The sequence below is a fragment of the Artemia franciscana genome, chromosome 20 (genome assembly GCF_032884065.1).
Source record: "Artemia franciscana chromosome 20, ASM3288406v1, whole genome shotgun sequence".
In the NCBI taxonomy this organism is placed as follows: domain Eukaryota; kingdom Metazoa; phylum Arthropoda; class Branchiopoda; order Anostraca; family Artemiidae; genus Artemia; species Artemia franciscana.
This window is the reverse complement of record NC_088882.1, coordinates 25331259-25351609: the sequence shown is the minus strand read 5'-3', so window position 1 is coordinate 25351609 and position 20351 is coordinate 25331259. Positions and strand designations below refer to the sequence as shown.

General features: G+C 36.5%; 1 protein-coding gene across 1 annotated transcript in view; it reads right to left on the bottom strand.

Moving 5' to 3' along the window:
* Positions 1-20351, bottom strand: part of LOC136040031 (transmembrane protein 94-like) — a 273850-nt gene that overhangs the window by 55021 nt on the left and 198478 nt on the right. Inside the window, exons 13-14 of the mRNA XM_065724097.1 lie at positions 19571-19811; positions 4693-4767 (exon numbers count right to left, since the gene is read on the bottom strand). Of these exons, the coding sequence (XP_065580169.1) occupies positions 4693-4767; positions 19571-19811 (316 nt within the window). The remainder of the gene's footprint in view (positions 1-4692; positions 4768-19570; positions 19812-20351) is intronic.

Genomic DNA, 20351 nt, shown 5'->3' with positions numbered 1-20351 from the left:
CTCTCTGCATTAACTTTGAAATTTTGGGGGTATTTTCATCGAAAAATTAAAGAAAACAACAAAATTGTCCCCCCCCTAAATCCTGAAATACATTCTGTCCCTTCTCCCTATATTTTCATGAATACAATAACCACTCATATGAATTAAACAAGGCATGTTTGGGTTATCCACTGTTTCTTTTTATTTGCTATGTTTTTGTTTTATGCATATGTGCTAAAAGAAAAGAAAAAGAAATGTTAATATGGTACTATGTGTTCTAAATATGGACAAAACTAAATATGGGGCTTCTATTATGGGTTTCACAGAATGATTGTTATGAATAACCTTCTATGACCCAATATATCACCGTTTTGCTTATTCAATACTAGCTGTTGGGGTGGCGCTTCGCGCCACCCCTACACCTAGTTGGTGGGGGCGCTTAGCACCCCCCCAAGCCCCCCGCGCGCGTAAGTCGTTACGCATTTTGCTTATTCAATACTAGCTGTTGGTATATGTGTATATATATATATATATATATATATATATATATATATATATATATATATATATATATATATATATATATATATATATATATATATATATATATATATATATATATATATATATATATACTACGTAAAAATTGCGAAGATACAACATTCTTTGCTGTCCCATTTTCTGTCCATATAAATAGATTGTCAGGTTTACCAACTCTTGAACATGCAACATAATAATTGTCCATGGGAAAACAATCCGTATTCAGATCTATACCGCATTTTTCCAACGATTGCCCTTGAGCTTTGTTGATGGTGATTGCTAATCGAACATTCCCTGTGTCCCCGTCGTCATTTATATATCCCCCTGTGCCCCCGGCGTCCCCGTTGTAGTTGTGTCCCTGTGTCCTGGTCGTCATTTATATTCCCTGTGTCCCGGTCGTCATTTGTGTCCCGGTATCCCAGTCTGTAATTTCTCTTTGAGTGTCCCGGTCGTCATTTATATTCCCTCTGTCCCGGTCGTCATTTGTGTCCCGGTCTGTAATTTCTCTTTGAGCAGCTTCCTCGGCTGTTTCTTCTGTCATTTTAAGATCTATACTAAAAATTCCTCTTCACGTGGCAAGCTTGCTAATGCTCAACAATTTATAATAAACCTCAAACTTTAAGTATCTGTTTTAAGGTTTTCGAATTACTATAATCTATTGTCAAAATATTTCAAAATATTTATGCAATTCCCAGTTTTTACTGGGAATTTCGGCTGTTTCTTCTGTCATTTTAAGATCTATACTAAAAATTACTCTTCACGTGCCAAGCTTGCTAAAGCTCAACAATTTATAATAAACCTCAACATTTAAGTATCTGTTTTAAGGTTTTCGAATTACTTTAATCTATTGTCAAAATATTTCGAAATATTTATGCAATTCCCAGTTTTTACATTTTAGTTTGTTTTCTTTTTCTTCTTTATTTTTCAGACGTCATATGCAAACCCTGAACACAAAAATACATACAACTTATTTTTATATATATAGAAGATATAATCTGGCGTAACAGACATAGTGTAACAGACATAACACACAAACAACTTATTTTTATATAGATAGATTTTGTGATACGAATTACTAAATATTAAATCTTTTGACAGTACTTATACGTAATAGCGCCTATATGAAGTTCTTCATCTAGGTAGAGTATATTTCTCTGACGAATCTTAGTGAAATATCACAAAATATGATGAAAATGTAATATTTTAGAAACAAATTTGGGCTATATATTTGCAAATTACGGGGGATGGGAGTAAAGCATAGCGAGTATGCATGCAAAATGTGTTAGGTACAATTATTCTGCATATTATGAAGTAACAATTGTTTTCTAACTTCACCCCCCGTCTATTCCACCCCCTATTGTGCGAATATATAGCCCAATTTACACATTTCCCGTCTATTCTGTCACTTGTCTTTGTTTGTCTCCCGCTAAGCTGAAAGAAACTAACGAAGAAACCAATTCTACAGTGTGTCAACGGATGAAGAACTTAACATGTACTGAACCATGTAAGCATCCTTTTGACATTTGAATACCAAACTAAAAGTAAGCAAAAGCGAGTATATATGAAACTATATGCATTTACTTAACCAAATAGTTTATACTCGTAATAAAAGACTATATATTGCAGAAGAACGGTATAGAAAAAACAGGGGTGGATCTAGAGTAAAATCTTGAGGGGGGGGGAATGTGACAAGGGCACCAATAAGTAAAATCTTGGGTGGGGGGAATGTGACAAAGATGCCAATAATTGACCAAATTTATTCCAAAAAAGAGTAAAAAAGAAAGAAAGAAAGAAAACACAAGGAAAAATCGTGGGGGGTCAGGACCCCCAGCCCCCCGGTAGAAGAAAAAGAATAAGCGAAAACTTGTATAGCTTAAGTTACTAGAGGAAAGACCTTAAAATTGGGACACATAAAACAGTAACCAGCACCTTATGAGATTAACCGAGTCTTTCACACAATGAAACACCAAAGACCTGTCGAGCTTAAGAAACATACGCAAAAAGAAATTCAAGCATCTCAGTAGCAATAGCATAGCAGGGCAATTTGAAAAAAAAAAGAGACAGAACCATTATACAGGACGATTTTGAGGTTACCAAGATGAGCCGTATGATTGGAAACAAGAGGTAATAAAGGGTATTGCTACAATACGAATAAGTAAGAAAGCTTTTACTATCGTCTGATCGAAGACTAAAGGGACAGAGTATAAGATCACCCTTAAGATAAATTGGTCTCAAAGCTTGGCATATATGAGCATTGGCAAGTAAACAAAATTCGCTTACAAGACCACCACTGTCACAGAATGTAACACGGATGTCGTAGGTTAAAATATACACGCCTTATCTTTTGGAAGTCAACAGAATACCGTAATCAGTAGCATAACTGTCGAAAACCTTTAGTAAGATACTAAACAAAGTGGAATAAGTAGCAAGCAAATACTGGTTATAAGGATAGCTGAAATTGTCGACATGGAGATCTAATACAGCAACAAATCCGCTAAACTGATAAAGCTAGGAAAATTGAATTAAGCATTATATTCATTACGAAATGGTACAGATCTGAGGCTATAAAAATCCAAGTGAATCAGTAGTGAAACAAAGACTGAAGACCCGAATGCCACTCAAGCAAATCAATGGAAAATTTTGAAGGGTTGAGGGTTAATCCCGTTCGTTAGGTCCATAGACCTGAGTTGTCGAATATAAATAGCAATTTCTTTAATAGAAGGCGACAAAAAACCCACAAAACAAGCTTTTCAAGACAAAATTAAATCCAGCTAAGTTGATTATTTTTCTAGTAACGGTCAATGAAAACTATTTCCTCAAACATAAGTGTCCCAAAGGAAATCAAACAATGATATTTAAATCCAAAACGGAGTAATACAATCTTTTTAGAATGTCAAACTTTGAACGATCACAATTTACTATCGATGAACGGTGAACCTTAAAACGCAAAGGATTTAAAATGAAAAATCAAGCCTAGCTTATGAAGAACAGAACGTACGAGTGAATGAAACCTGAAACAAACAAAGAAATGAAAATGACATATCAAGCAAAATTTACAACGAACACACAAACAAAGAATGGGGCAACCACACCCTCAAACCTTTTAAGGACTAGAGTTTCATTTGCATTTCGTCGAAAACGATCTTTTTGTCTGATATAATCTTTTTTATGTCTTATAGCATCAAAAAATTACTGTTTAAAAACAACTTGTTTTGATCAATACTCGGGCAACTTGCATTCAACTTGTTCTGTCAATACAGAGGTTAATTAGAGCTTCTTTTTTAAACAGCAGTGAGGTTATTCCGTACCAACTTCGGACAAACTTTGCTCATGTTGAAAATGTCATGAAAAATTTACCGAAAGGTTTCTTGTAAATGTAGCTAACTGCTCTTAGACTCAAACGATGATTTTCTTAAATATCGATTTTTCCAATATTTTGCACCAGTTCTTGCTGTCCAAGACGCAAATTATCTGTAGCGACCTCTCTTCCCTCTTTACATCTTTTAGCCCACTCAAAAACTCAATCCTACAAAGGTGCGGTGTTTTTGAGATTTGTCAAAAAAAGAATGAACTGTCACGCAGGTCTGCTGACCTCTGTAACATAATTGTATATTTTCCTCTGATGTGTATTTTATCAATTGCCATAGTATTGCTTCTGTGTGAGTGAGTGCTTAAAAGTTGAAGTTGTTAACAACTATGCATAATTTTGCTAGTGTCCTTCACGTTTTTATCTTTTTTTTTCTTTTTTTTTTATCCTCTTAGTGCGTTATTGTTATGTATACAGAGTAACAACAAATTGTTCTCATTATTATGCTTTACTAATACATATAACATCAAATGTATGTCTGTGGATGTGATTTCGCGTGTGTATTTGATAGTATATTCTTTTTTCTTTACTGAAAAATAGGCTGAACTAATCAAGCTGAAAACGTGGAAATATATTTAAAACAATTTTGGAGCTACATAAAAATGACAAAATTAGATAAAACCGAAAAAAAAAGAAACAAAAAACCAGGAATGTGATATCATGAAGCGTGCAATCCCGATGGCCTGAGCAAGCAAACGGAGGCAGTAAAAGACCGCGGATGATACATGTTTCTGCAATTAAATTTAGTACAATACTCATCAGCAAAGCTAAAGTAAGGAGCAAAATACAGATTAGCATAAAATTACCATCGTGTACACACAGATAGCATCCTCGTGACATCGTCTGTATTTAGGTGGCACTTAAAGCATTGACTAGCACAACTGGAACAAAAGCAAACAATGATTATTTGGAACAATTCACAAAAGCCATGCGAAACAACCATACAGAAAACGTTCCTCAACCAGGTATCAATTATAGCTTATTCCTTTACATACAAAACTATAAATGAAACTTAAACTGAAGAAATGACCCTACCCTAAAAAACGTAACTGCAGAAATAGTTCTTTATGGAAAGGGAATTTCATTGGGAAGGGGGTAAATTTTGACGGGTTAAACTGGTCCATAGTAAAAAGAAAAAAAAATTAGATGAGTAATATACTATGTTAAGAACAAAATCATAAAAATCAAACTATTTTGTGGGTGTAGTCAGATCTCGTGCGATATTTCATTTCAATTTAATGACATGGGTTCAGTACCTTTGTGGCAATAGCAGAAGGTAACCCAAGAAGAAAGAATCTAACTTAGAAGAAATAACATATCAATAGTTATCGTTCATAAGCCACTTTTTTTCCTCTTTTTGCCACTTAGATTGAATATTTTTTTTTTTTCAAATGCTATGAAAGGAAAATAGGTACAAAGCTTTGACAAACTTTAATATACAGAGGAGAGGGTTGGTGGGGTGGTAGCTCCCTTTGTAGTTGAATAATATGCTATATTGAAAAATAAATGTTATGTTTCTATTTGAAAGACCTTAGTTTTCGTTATTTAAAAATTTTGTTCGGAAATTAGAACCAAATTGGTTAAAAAATAACAATAAATAAACAAATAGAGAAAGACTGCAAAATACATAAAAACAATTGCCACTATCATAAAATTCTGCCATTTGCACCTTTAGCTACCTTTTTACTTAATCTTTCAGCTCCATCAGCAACTAAACCAGCACAAAAACTTCTTTAAACTTCTAGCTCAAACAATGAGGCATGCCATGACCCCTGAAATATACTACAGAGTATTTTTGCCTCAGTAAAGTGAGGGGATGAAAATTTACTACTTTTTGCAGCGTCCGTATCTATGTGTGCTTTTTTAGTTATTGACTTATTTTTCCTTTTCTCCATTTTCTATATTATTTACTCCTTTTTTGCTTTCTTTTGCAACGTGTGTATCTATGTTTTTTTTGTATTTTCATTTCTCCTTTTCCATGTTATTAATTCTTTTCTTTACTTTTTTAATTATAAATATTTTTCGTTCTAGAGCAAAAAATCAAGTTCGGGCCTTCGCCTTATGAGTTTGCTGTCGTTAAGGTGTCTATGTCACCGGTGTTCACTCGACTACAGCGTGGTCTTCATTCATCACCTGTATTGGTAAGTAGTAATGTTTGAAACTGAGTTTTCATCGAAGACTGAGGCTAATGTCATGAAAAGGAAATTAGATGAATATGAAAGTCGTAGAGTAAATTTTAATTAAATTTTGAATAAACCGATAGGAAGAACATCGAATACGAATTTTGATGAAAATTAAGATAATATTATTGATAGTAACTTTGTGGAGTAGTTCGGGTTATGGGATGTTGGAGCTTGGCGGGAGAATGTCTTCCAAGTTGTCCATTTGAACGCTCAGGGGCTGAATTCTTCCCTGGACAACATACAGCTTATATGTAGGAATTCTCCCTGGAATTATCGGCCCATATGAAACTTTTTAAATGAGAAAAACCAGATACTTACGCATATACCTATACATATATCAATATTTACAAATAGAAAGATGGCAGAAAAAGGTGGGCTAGGATTTTATGTATTGTGTAATCCAGTAGCAATAAGAAAAGATGATCTGTCTACAAACGTTGAACGGGTATTTGAATCTGTTCATAGAAGTGGCTACAATGCTCCAAAGAAAAGGTGATAATTTGTAAAATATATAGATCTCTAAGCAGCTTAACGAAGCAATTTATGGAAATATTATAGAATGTTCTTGGGAAAGTATTGTCTTGGGAAGTATTACTATCAGATACATCAGATCTTTTCACAGTAGGAGTTTTATTTCCACTCCCCCGTCTTGCCCACCGAATAGCCGCTGATAATAAACCAAGTTTCCGATATACACCAGAAGACATCAAAAAGCTCAAGGGTTCATTACGTCATGGGAGTTTACAATACCTGAGAGGGTGAGCTTAGAAAATTATAATAAGGTATTTGATTGTTTTTTTTTTTTTTTTTTTATGAAACAGTAAGGAGAAACTTATCCATCATTGCTGAACACCCCAGCCATGTCTTTCTAAAAGATTAACACCCATAGCCCCATGGATTACAGGAATACTAAAGTCAATAAAGAGGAAACAGAACCTTTGGAAAGAGTACATGAATAGATCGAGCGATGCTAAAATAGAAGCTTTTAAACTATACCAGAACATGCTTAAAACGCTGATTGGAAAAGCTAAAATAACATATTCTTCCCGAAGGTTTGGGGATTGCGAAAAAAACATTAAGAAAACTTGAGATTACAAAAAACATTAAGAAAACGTGGGAAGTAGCGCAACCATCGACAAGTCCTTGAAAGCTCATTAATGTTTAGAATCGGGTTTTCTCTGATTAAGACCAAGTGCATCGTCACATGACCAAATTTTTTACTGAAATCGGGAAAAAAACAGCGTTAGGTGTGGTTTCTTCTTCAAGTTCAAGATCTTGGAAGCAGTTCCTCAGTCCTTCCTGTGCAAAGTTGATGGTTCTTGAGTCAGTTATTGATCAGGAGATGAAAATAATAAATTCATCATTAAAAAATTCTTCAGCTGGATTCGACGAGATTCCTGCCTAATTAAACTAAACAAATTCTTCCGTCAATCATTACAACACTGTGTCACTTGGTTAACTAGTCATTCAAGTTCGGAATATTCCCTAAAGTTGGCACGAGTTTTAACACTATTTAAAGGAGGTGACCGTGAGGACCCGTGGAACTATAGGCCAATATCTCTTCCATCTATCTGTTCTACAATATTTGAGAAGTCTATTCTAAATCGTCTGCTGGGTTTCCTGGAAACGAGGAAGTCTTTTTATCGGCACCAGTTGAGCTTTCGGGAGAAGTGCTCAGCAGAACATACATGTAATATGTTTCTTCATTTTATATGACAGTCTTTAGAATCTGGCCATATCCCTGCGGCAATATTCCTTGATGTGAAGAAAGCTTTCGACAGACTCACACACGAGATCCTTCTTGGTAAGTTGTCGCATCATGGTGTTCGTGGAGAAGCTCTGTCCTGGTTTTCTTCATTCCTAAATGGCCGATCCATTACAGTTGAAGCTTCTGATGAGCATGTTCCAGTCGAATATAGAGTGCCAAAAGGCTCAGTTTTTAGGCCAACCCTGTTTCTAATATATATCAACGACCTCTATCGACTATTTAGCAGCCCATGATCTAATTTCTGTTGACAATTGTGCCAGAAAGGAGATGCTAAGGTTGGAGCCTCATCTACGCCTTTGCATAGAACTCTTTGCATTCGCCGACTACAGCACCCCAGGGGCTGCAACACCTGATGAATCATCCCTTATTCTCAAGCTAAAATTGATGAGAGAAAATATATATCAATGGTTTGATGCAAATTTATTAGCTTTGAATGTGAAAAATTCGTTTCTTCTTTTATTCTCCCGACAGGCAAAAGCTTTCCTACAATGAAAGAGCTTCAAACATCTGGGGGATCCATATCCCACCCAGCTGACCGGTTCGTTCAATTCCTTGAGGTAGTTGTAGATGAAAAGTATATTTCAAGCGACATATTGCGTCGATGAGGTTAAAGTTTCTCAAGGCCTCGGAATTACTTGGCAGTTGAAGCGAGTCTTTCCTTTCTTTATCCTTCGTCTATTATACTTCTCTCTTATTTACCCTTATTTATGTTACTGCTCGTCGGGGTGGATGTCTACACTTCCATCTTTACTTACACCTTTACATAAGTTCCAACTGAAATCAGCAAAAGTCCTGCATATTTCTGCCCATATATCTGTACCCATATACCCATATTTCTGCTGAACTTCTGAAGATAAAAGTAATTGATATGCTACACTTCTCTTTGATTGCATTCCTATATTTCCGAGGAGACCTTCCATCAAGTTTTTTCGGCCTAATTGAGCTTTTTCGAAATGTCAGTCCTTACGAAACTAAAGTAGATGGTGCGGAGACCAGTTATACTCGGGTGGGGATTGATGAGTAGAACCTAAATATATTTGAAGGGTAAATGTACTTAATATTTATTTATATTTTTTTTTCAAAATAACAGGCCATTGAGCCATTTGGGATATTTTTGTTTATAAATAGAAGTATATTGGTCATAAAAGGAACTTGAAAAAGGATCACAACCAAATATTAAACCTGAACTGGATTCATGAATTTGAGTCAAACGGATGGTTAAAGATGATGGCCCATAAAAATCAGCTTAACAGACTCAAAAAGGTTCAAAATTTTTTTTTTCAGCTGGAAACTCATGTTTCAAATGGGTTTTTCTGGTTCAATCCAATGAAAAGGGGACAACAATTACCAAGGACGTGTACTCAGTTTTGGCAGATGACTGGTAGCAAATAGCACATTCACCCTAGCAAAACGGTGCCAAGCACAAGCACAAGCTTTTAGAAAAAATCTCTAAGGAATATCTTTTTTTTATAGGAAGGTTAAATGCACAACCGATGCAAAAGCACTTAAAAGGCGAAATGCTCTCGTCTGGTAACACTGCACGTACTTTGAAACGTTGGAAAATTACTAAGGGCCACAGTAGAAACAAATGAAACAGACACCGTTGAAAATTTGTGCATTGTGCTTCTTGAAAGACAAAACTTCCTGGAATGTTTTAAGTAAAACATTTCCAATCATTCTCCTTGCAGTCTTACTTTGGAACTTGGCGATTATTATTTTTTCCTGGACCTCCACAATTTCAGTGATAGAACAAAACAATTTTTTATAGTGAAAATCTATAAAGCCCTAATTTACGCTTCAAGAAAAAGTTTAAGGATCCTCCAGAAACATAGATGGCGTAAAAGGCGTCGACAGGTTATTACCAACGTTTTAGGTGATAGGTGCTTTCATGGAAAAAGGTGACAAACCTATCTCCCAGCCTTGCAGGGACAGATATCAAATCCCAGGCCCTGTGTTACCAATCAGAGCATCAATCGATTCTGCTACAACATTTTACTAATTCGCTTTTCAGGCCTAATTATCGTGAATACAAAATAATCGTAAAATAATCGTAAATACAAAATGGAAGTCATGAAAAAAGAAGAAAAAATAAGAAAAATCAAATCGTAAATTTGAAAGCAGCACAGGAACAGAGAGAAATTGGCAAGCTGGCACCAATGGCCAGTTAATCAGACTTTGACTATGTACAGACGTTTCATGTTTCTCAACCAGGAAATTTATTGTCCAGTCGGATTCCTTGAGGCGCAAGGCCACTATTATAGGAGTTCTTTTGGAAGAGAAGGCATGTCTGATGGATCAACTATCATAAACAGATGCTTATCACAATTCTGCTCTTTGAGTTCGCAAGGCAGCTAGGAAATGTCCGACAAAAACAATAACGCTGGAAACGATCCTCTTCTCTTCTCAAGAGTGTCAACTTCTAGTGGGACTTTGCAGTTATAAATTACCTACTTAATTGCATCTTTTGAAGAAAATGGAGAACCCCATCTTTATCACTGTATTTTTATCTTTGGCGATGGAATACTGCAAAAAGTTTAGCACCAGACAGACATGAATAGAACTAGCCATTTTATTGTTTCTACTCCAAATAGTTAGCGACAAATTGTGCAATCAAAAACTATAGTCCATATAACACGCCAATTCTTCAGGAAGCACACAGATAGACGATAGATCAAGTATGTCCAGGAACAAGGGAAGCATAGGGACCTATTCACCTACTCCCCACATTTTAAGGGTAACTTGATACCACCGGGCAGGTAAGGCAATAGCAGAAGGTATCCTCCCCTATTCTGCTTATTACCTGTGAAACCTGCAGAACACTACTGATGCACATTAACTGCACTTCCACTGCTGACGCACCTTAAGACTATAGAATATAGATGGTGCTGTAAATACACCTTCGGACTGCGTAGTGGAATTACAATTTTAGATGATTCAAGTTCAATTACAATTCAAGTTCAAACCCCACATCAACATTTTGAAGGGGGAGGACAAAAATCAGCACAGCACCAAATAATGTCCGTAGACGAACTAAAGATATTACATTAACTTATAACAATGAGCAAAAATATCTCAGCTACAAGAGCAAAATACTTAGACATAATATATTAGGAAGCAACAAGATTGTCAGATTAAACCATCTCATATTAATCCTTTGGTTAATATGGTTTAATTCCTGTTTGATAAAGAATTGCTAAAACAGGTAAAAAAAAAAAAAAACAATAAAGCCATCAATTCTCTTCTGTAGATTCTCTATATTATTAAATAATAAAACATAATATTTACTATTTTATTCTATTTATATACTGCAAAGAAAGTTTTTTAGCAAACCAAAATACTGCAGGACAACACTGGATAAAATATCGATTATATAAATCTACTACAGATGTGGGACGGAGGACGACCTTAGTGGACGATGCACAAGGTCTATTGGGCTTTTGACTTCAAAAGGAAGGAGTATGAGATTATAGCATATATGTATGATGATGAGGATATGCAAGGTGAAGTAAAAGGCTGACTTAAGGCACAGGCGGCAAATCTCAATGCTGATGGAATTTCTAAGTCAATGAAGATATACGACAAGTGCTTGAATGTGAATGGTAGCTATATTTAAAAGTAAAGTACAGATGTAGTTTTCAGGTGTATATAAAACAACTCTAGAATTTTTTTTTGACCTTTTCTTACCAGCTGGGATTTTTTTTCGGACTAAGGCTGCATTGGGAGTGGGGGACTGACCGGATCTGAATCTCCGTCCCTGATATTTTTGTCCAACCCTTAAAACTAGCGGAAAATATGTTTCAGCTAGTTTTTTTTATGTTCCATAAAAAGTTGTTTTTTGTAAAACCCCAACGCGAAAGAAAGTGACTCGCCCCACCCTTCCCACCAGAAAAAAACCATCCTGGGAACTTTTTGGTTTTGAATAGTCCTATTATTCTTTTTAATAAAAAAATCCCGTATTTTCAAACAATAAATTTATGTCCTTAAATTATGTCCAATAAATAAATTTATTACTTAATTAGACTTAGTTCCACATACGTAGTTTGGCACAAAAGGCGACAATAGTGTCTCTCAAAGATGACCTCTTAGGGCTCGCAGTGATGTACAGATGTCCCACCAGTTAAGCCTGCCTCTCTAGGCATCGATCCGAGCGGCACATTTTACCGTCCATTCCTTCTAATACCGGGAGGAACCCAATACCAATCATAATAAGGGAGCCTGCCATCACCCATACGGCTTCAATACCACCAACTACTACTTCGAACTCTCTCAATTATTGATGATTGCTATGTTTTTTCAAGCAAGGAGGTGTTCGTAATCCTATCAGACAAGTGGATACCCGGAAAGCATCGGAGGTAATTATTTTCGAAACCTTATATTCGTTTTTTAAGCTGTTTTATCAATGCCCACCTCTCGTATCCATACATTAGTACAGAAAGGAAATTGCTATTAAGGAGTCGGAATTTGAGTTTTAGAGAGTATACAGAATTTCTCCAGACTTTACCTAATTTGGTAAAAGCGTTGCCTGCACATGCAATGTTCGTAATCAGCTCGTGATACAAGCTTCAATCAGAGTTTATGAGGCTTCCAAGATACTTCATTTTTGCAACCTCCTCTAGAATCAGAACCAGCCATCAGGGACAGACCAGGCATTCAATTAAAATTGTAGCGCATGACTTTTGTTTTTCAGTAGCTGATTACCAATCCAATTCGTCGGGCTGTGTCTGCGAGCTCTGTGATTTTCTGTTGAAGGCTTCCGTTAGGTGAGAAAGGAACGCAAGGTCAACAGTGAAATCACAACCGAAGACAGTGCAGCTATCCTTCAACTGTTTCACAGAGTGTCTATTCATTGCTTCAGCTCAGCCCATCAATTCTTGGCCAATTTCATTTTTCACTATTTTTTCATTTGGAAAGTGACCCCTTCATATAAGGTCTGTGGATTATCGGCAGGGGTTCCGGTTGCAAGTTTATAATTTTAATTAATTAAAGTGCATTTTCTGTTGTCAAGCTCAAACAGTTAAATTTTTTCAGCCCAAAAGTCTTGGTTTATGAAGTTCACTTGCATAAGAGTCGAGGCAGATAGGAGGCCCTTGTAGGCTTTGGATTGGACTCTTATTTCCATCCATATTCCATTTTTTTTTCTGGCGGTAACCAATCCCTAAACATAGACCAACAATATAGTTCCTTTTTCATGCCCATGTTCATCGCTCAAAGGCACGGAGGCCTTCAAGCCGTGGCTAGCGTTAGAGCGTTGCTGCTCTAGCGGTAACCCTCCGCTACGCATGTACCAACAATATATTTCCTTTTTTCATGTCAAACTCCATCAGGCCCATGCTCACTGCTTAAGGCACGGACGCTTAAAGCCGTTGAATGTTTAGCCTATTTCCCTAGCGTTAATCAATCGCTAACCGTATACCAACAATATAGTCTTTTTTTCACGCCCATGTTCATTGCTCAGAGGCACGGATGCCTGATGCCGTGGCTCGTTTAGACCATTGCTCTAAACAAGCCACGAACCAAGGTTTTGCAAATTCTTTAAATGAACTAATAAATACTAGACAGTCAGACCCTCATCCCATCTGGCCTATGGCCGCCGCTTAAAGTATGGACATATTGACAATATCTTCCAATATATAGGCAAATTTGGCTAGATATATAGGCAAATTTGGACTATATATAAACAATTTGCCTTCGTCAGTTATAATCGACAATTCGTCGCCAGAAAGCGGTTTTGCCGAATGTAACAATTTTTGGCGAAACTGAGTTGCGAACGCCATCTTGTGCAAAACAAAATTCTCTTTCGAATGGTCTAATTGACATTGCCATAAGACATCTCTAACTGCCTATATTTTGCAGTTCTCCTTTGCCGAATCGCATATTTTTCGATTTCTTTACAGCGGTTTTGCCGAATCGTATACGGGATTATAGCATGGTCCGTTTTGCCAAGAGTTGCTGATTTGCTGAACACGACCTTGGAGAAGAAGAAGACGAACTTTTTTTATCTTGGCGAACAAGATACCCCCATAATAAAGACTGACTTCTCAAAGTGGACCAAAGAACTTACCCCCATTTCTTTTATTCAGAAAAAATTTGCCGAACTAAATAATGTTACTTATAAAAACCATTTCCAAATTTTTGTAGATGGGTCCAAAATGAATGAGAAAGTGGCAAGCGGAGCATTCTTCCCAACCCATAATATCGCTTTAGGAGAGAGATTACAAGATAATTCATCTGTAATGTCTGCCGAGCTAAATGCCATAATCATGGCATTAGATTTCCTCATGGTTAATGAATATATCAATGTTAATATTAAAAATATTATAATATATTCTGATTCTTTGTCAAGCCCTGAGCTTCTTTCGTCAGCTTCTCAAAATAAGATGGATATTGACACATTTCTTTGTCTTAGGATTATTGATATTTTTGCTTCAAAAGGTATTTTAACTCATATACAGTATATTCCAAGCCACTCAGGTATAATAGGTAACCATAAGGCAGATGAAATAGCCAAAAATGCTTTAAATATTGACCAGCCAAGTGGGAGACCAATCCCCATTAGAGATATTTACCGCTGGAGATTTACAGAGGTACTGATAAATAATAAGAATCCTACCCCATCACCTTTCCCAAGTAAGCACCTTTCCAAGATTTATCATAGGATTCGGTCAGGTTCAAATGGGCTAAATTTTCAGGCATTTTCATATCAGATCCCTAATTCAAGTGGCGAAGTTCCCTCGTCCCCCCTTTGCAGGTCATGTAATCTTAAGAATGAAACAATAGATCACTGCCTATTTGAATGTAATATGCTGACGTCTGCACAGTATACCCTGCGATGTAAAATGTTAGAATGCTTCAAACACCACAAAATTCCACTAACAGCCAAGAGTCTTGCTGACCATACTCTCCCGCAGAGCACAGAGATCAATATATACTCTCTTATAATTCAACTACTGGTATCAAAAGATATACTTCAAGAAATCTGAGCAGATACAAATCATATAAGATTAACCAGCTCCATAGCTCTGTCGATCTCACAGAGTGAGCCAAAAGGAAAAGGGCTAAATAGTATCAACTGAAAAGCCCGTCTGCTGAATAAGAAGAAGGAAGATATAATTATGATGCCCAAGAGACTGAAAATGTCGATTTCCCCAGATATTTTTGAAACAGACAGGTAAGAATTAGATATTTTGAGACAGAAGTATGTACAGCAGCATTAATTGTAGTTTGCTTCCACAGTTCTAAAGGAGGTGCTAATGAAGGTTCATGGGCAGAAAAAGCTGGGTCAAAGATGTCAGTCAAGGAAACAGATGAGGTGGTAGGCTATTAACCCTTGTGCCACTGAACATACAACTGAACATGAGCTTGATTCTCAATATTAGGTATATTTGCTTAAAAGTTTTTCCTCTACTACTAAAGACCTTCTATGTTAGATCATTGATAGGGTAGCCACTAAAAAAAAATTTATCAAACCTAAGCTTTTGAAGATCAGAATGTAATTCTCCTATCTTTCAGCTTTGATTTGAGGCCAAAATCACCTCTCTATTTTGCCTCTAAGCATTTTCAATCTTTTTTAGAAAACAGTATTTTACAGAAGAAAATGCCTGTGTATAACTATTGACTTTAGGGTTCTGTCCATCTAGTAGCCAAATTGGAACTATGTGCTTCAATGAAATTCTATGAAACTGGGTGGTTTTGAGCTGGTTTTGGGTGGATGGGAAACCCCAGCAAGTGAGTTAGATCGGAAAATGTGAATATGATCATTAAGGTTATAGTCCAGTAGACCTATTACTTCTGTATAACACTACTTTTCCTCCTTAGTATCAGTATATTTTTGTAGGCAAGTTCAGCTGCTTTTTTTACATCTAAATTTACATTGAAAATTAAGAAATAATATTAAATAGCTAGGACATCTTACTGATGGACTTATTAAACACACAATTTTGTCCCGAATGCAATGGTATTTTTAATTTTTTTTTAGAGATGTTTTAGACATGTAAAACTGAAAAGGAAAATTCACAGTAATTCATGCTTCTATTACAAAAAAAATCGCCAATTTGTGCCACTAGGTGTTTATGTGGCTACCCTATCATTGAGACTGACACCCTGGCATAGTTAATGAAAGTAATTTAGTTACACTAGGCTATCAAAGCTGGAGAAAACCCATATGATGGCCAGAATGGAGAACATAAAGCTTTCTTTTTTAGCCCCGAAGATTTGTCTTCAGATTCTGATGAAGATTCTGACCCGACGTATTTCCCGCAAGTAGAAAGTGGCGATAATACTGAAAATCCAGAATGTACACCCAGTAAGGGATCTTCATCAGAAGTCGAAAGTATTGCACTCTGCGAAGATGCTGGCCAGTCCAGCTCTCCTACTACTTGGACAAGTAATAGAACAGAAAGTGAACCAGAGGCTACCAGAGAAATCAGTGAAACAGCTTCTGCTAGCATGTCTCCAACCACAGAAGGAAATGATGGCACAGAAATGAGAAATGATACATCCAAAAAGGTCAGAAAGAGGTTAAGTAACAAGGAAAAGTGGGTGAAAAATCAGATTAAGAATGCAGTAAACTTTATGTTTATCTGAACCCTGTTACCAAAAAAGTACATGGAAAGGAGAAGGAAGTGAAACCCTTTAATTGCCCTCATTCGTGTCCTTTCAGATGTTTTGAACATTTCTCAGAGACTGATCGTCAGATTGTGTTTAAAACTTTTGGGCATTGTCAAAAGATTCCAATAGGATGTACTATTTGAAAACAACGAAACCTTTACCTAAAAAAAAGGAACAAAAAAAGAGAGACTCGCCGGAAGCAATTTTCCACTATTTCCTGTCAGTTCATAAGAAAACTGTGGAGGTCTGCAGAGGATTTTATTTTGCTACCCTAGACATCGATGATAAGCGTATACATTATGCCCATAAGTTATCAAGTGGTGGAGTACCTCATGTTAGTGTACCACAGAATCCTGTGAATAAAAGTAAAGAAGAGGATCTCGCGCAAATAAGATAGCACATTGAAAGCTTCCCAACCATTGAATCCCATTACTGTCGTGCCAAAACCAACAGAAAGTTCCTCGACTCTTCACTCACTATAAGCAAAATGCATTCATTGTATGAAAGTAAGTGTGCGGAAGATGATAAGTTGCCTCTCAAGGAACACATGTACAGAAAAGTTTTCAATTGTGAACTTAATCTTGCATTTCATGTTCCTAAAACTGACAGATGTAATGTTTGTGAAGAAAAAAAGGTGGCCGAAAAAAATGGTACTGAATTATCTGAGGAGGTCAAAACCTCTCATGCAAAACATGTGAAAGGAAAACTAGAAAGCAAAGAAGAAAGAGATAAGGACAGGGCTTCAGATGACCCCGTATTGTGTTTTGATATGGAAAACGTTTTTTCTTTGCCAAAAGGGGATGTTTCGTCCTTTTTTTACAAAAGGAAGATCGCTTGCTTCAACTTAACTGCTATTCTTACATTTCGCAGACATACAGGAGAGCTAATCAAGAGAGTTTATTGTTGTTTGTGGTCAGAATGTCTTGCTGGTAGAAGTGGAAATGATATTGCCAGTGGTCTTTGTGCTATCCTTGATAAGGTTTTTACTACCTATCCTGACATCAGGAAGTTGGTTACCTGGTCAGATTCATGTGTGCCTCAAAATTGTAATCAAATAATGAGCTACATGATGCAAGACACCCTGAAGAAGCATTCACACGTTCAGAGTATAACGATGAAGTATTCTGAGCCTGGCCACTCCACGATTCAGGAGGTCGATGCTGTTCACAGCGTCATTGAGAGATCTTTGAAGCACAAGGAAGTCTTTTCGCTACTAGACTTGACAAAAAAGCTTTTGATTGTTCGGCCCCATAACCAGAAATTCCAAGAAGCTTGTTGCTAAGTGAGACCTCCCACTCATCTTTTGTTGCATTTTATTGTATAACTCCCAGTTAATAGTCGAAATTAAAATTTGTCTATCAGATGATATACGTTTGCCGAAAGTCGCATTTCTAATTCATGCTGAGCCAATTCCGTTTTGCCATATCTTACCTATGTTCCGGAATTTTCAGGCGGTTTTGCCGAAACTGATATTCATTCCGTTTTATCTCAGGAAAGGCTCATCTTAGGCCAATAAAAATGAGCACAACGATATAAGCGATTTTTCTTCTTAATTCTGAAACAAAAATCAACGCTCTAGCTGTAGCCAATTCCGAGATACAAATGTCAAAATTTTCAAACTCGTTTTCTCCGGTTTTTGGAAAAACAGATTCGGCAAAACCGCTTTCAGGCAACGAATTGTCAATTTGGCAATTATAATTGCCAAAAAGGCAAGGTAGGACCTCCAACAGATTGAACCCACCGTGAATTAGCATGAGAGGGTTGATTCTAGTTCAGCATTGTGGAGTGACATGCATGAGAGGAAAATTTTCAAGTAAGTCTACCCGTAGTCAACCTGCGTGTGTTCCCCAGCGCGAACCTCCAACAGGTACGACTCTAGTTCGGCATTGTGAAGGGACACGCATGCACGGAGAGCTGTAGCATAAATGGGAGACAGTAACAACGGCAATCAAAGGGGTAAAATTAACCTTGACTGGGCTGCCCACTTAATTGGACAATCTGTCTTGGCTTTTTTCTACAATTGGCCATGACTTTGACTTTTCCCACAACTATTCCCTTTTTTTTAAATTCCTCTAACAAAGAAACACGCCAGGAGTATACAGTGAATGAAGAAGGCAAAGAGCACAAGGAAATTGGAGCCTTGTCTCCTACCTCCTCTCTGGAGATCTGGACCCATTCAGTTAGGTCTCCGTCATCAATTCGTACAGCACCCAGCTAGTCACATAAAGCAGCAACTATACTAATATTCTTGTCCAGAAGCCCACGGTGGCGGAACATTCTCCATAACGATTCCATACGATATAACGATACCTATACGCATTAATCGATTTTGCTAATTCTTTATTTTAGAGATTCTGTTTCTCTATGGTATTTCTAGATTTGTAGCAGCATATACAGGTATATCGTGACAGCTGTATATCGCGATGTGGCATATACAGCTTAAATGTCAATTACAGGTCAATCAAATATCAGTTATTGCGTATCCTATGAGGGTAAATTGATTAATGTTTAACCATACATACACTTGAATCTGCAATCACGCTTATGCAGTCACTAAATCCAAAGGTGAAACGGCTTAGCATTAAAAAAAAAACTTTTCCAATGCCAGTTTATTCTTTTCCGTCCTACTTTGTTCACAAAACGTTATAATAAGCCAGTATTAAAAGACCAAGAGGTATTCTTTTGGCCAAGAGGTATTCAGACAATAAAAAGAAAACGAATATTACAAAATGGTAACTCGGGCATTTTAAATAATGTCAAAAAGCATAATGGTATAAAGCAATTTTAAAGGCCAATCGATTCCTTTTTTAAGACCTTTAAGGCGATAAGCCTTAAAGGCTTATCGCTTTTTTTTATTATTATTCACACTGAAGACGGTCAAGCGGAGTTTCTGACCGAAATATTTACATAGATCCTTCGTTTTTTATTTCACTGGCTTTAGTTATCCTCGTTTCTCTCTACTTTACGTTGCTTTCATCTTGTCATGATTAGCCAGTGTGGTCTCGGAAATAATTCAGACCAATATATCAGAATTTTGCAAGAAAATCTAGAAAAACTCAATATTTTAGAAGAAATTGGGAACCTAAAAAGCCAATTACCCAGCGTACCTGCAGGCCCCAAACATACCGTCTATTAATTACTGGAACCGAATATTTGTCTTTCATAGATTCACAGGCTATGTGGGAAGAAAAGTGTGAGTAGTGCTCCTGCGTCTCACTGTTGCAAGTATTTAAGAGGATCCCGAGACCAAGCGGCTTCAAGTTGCTGACGTAATTTTTCCAAGACTGGTCATCAAACTGCAATCTAAATGGACTGGTTATGTCATGAGTCAAGTCAAGGACTTCCACTTGTGTTCCATATTCTGTCCCTAAACACATAAGTAATTAAGGTTAGGATATCACTTGAATTTTAAAGTCACAATGACACTTCTAACTTTGATTAGCTACCATTCTGTAAATAAGTCAATAAAAAAGGAAGTTAAAAGCTCATAAACATTTTTTCGGGCATACAAATTAAAAATGAAAATTCCCAATAACGATCTTTAAAGACTCACTAATGGTAGTTTGTGTCTCAACAATTTAAGAAAAATATACATACCAAATGAAATAAAATATCCAAATTGGATAATTCAATTACACCTGTACAGCTATTTACGTCAATAAAATTACGCCAATAAATTGATATTTACGCCAATAAATTTATATTTACACCCTTAAATTTATATGTCGCGAAAGCTGTTTTCTTACATACGGTTGAAGTTTTTGCTCAACCATTCTTTAGAAATTCAAGCCAGAATATTTTCTATGCGGTTACTAGCGTGTCAAAATATGTACTAGGTAATTTTGCAGGCTATTATGTAATATATGTTATTATTTACGACCAATGAAATTATTAGAACTGATCATTA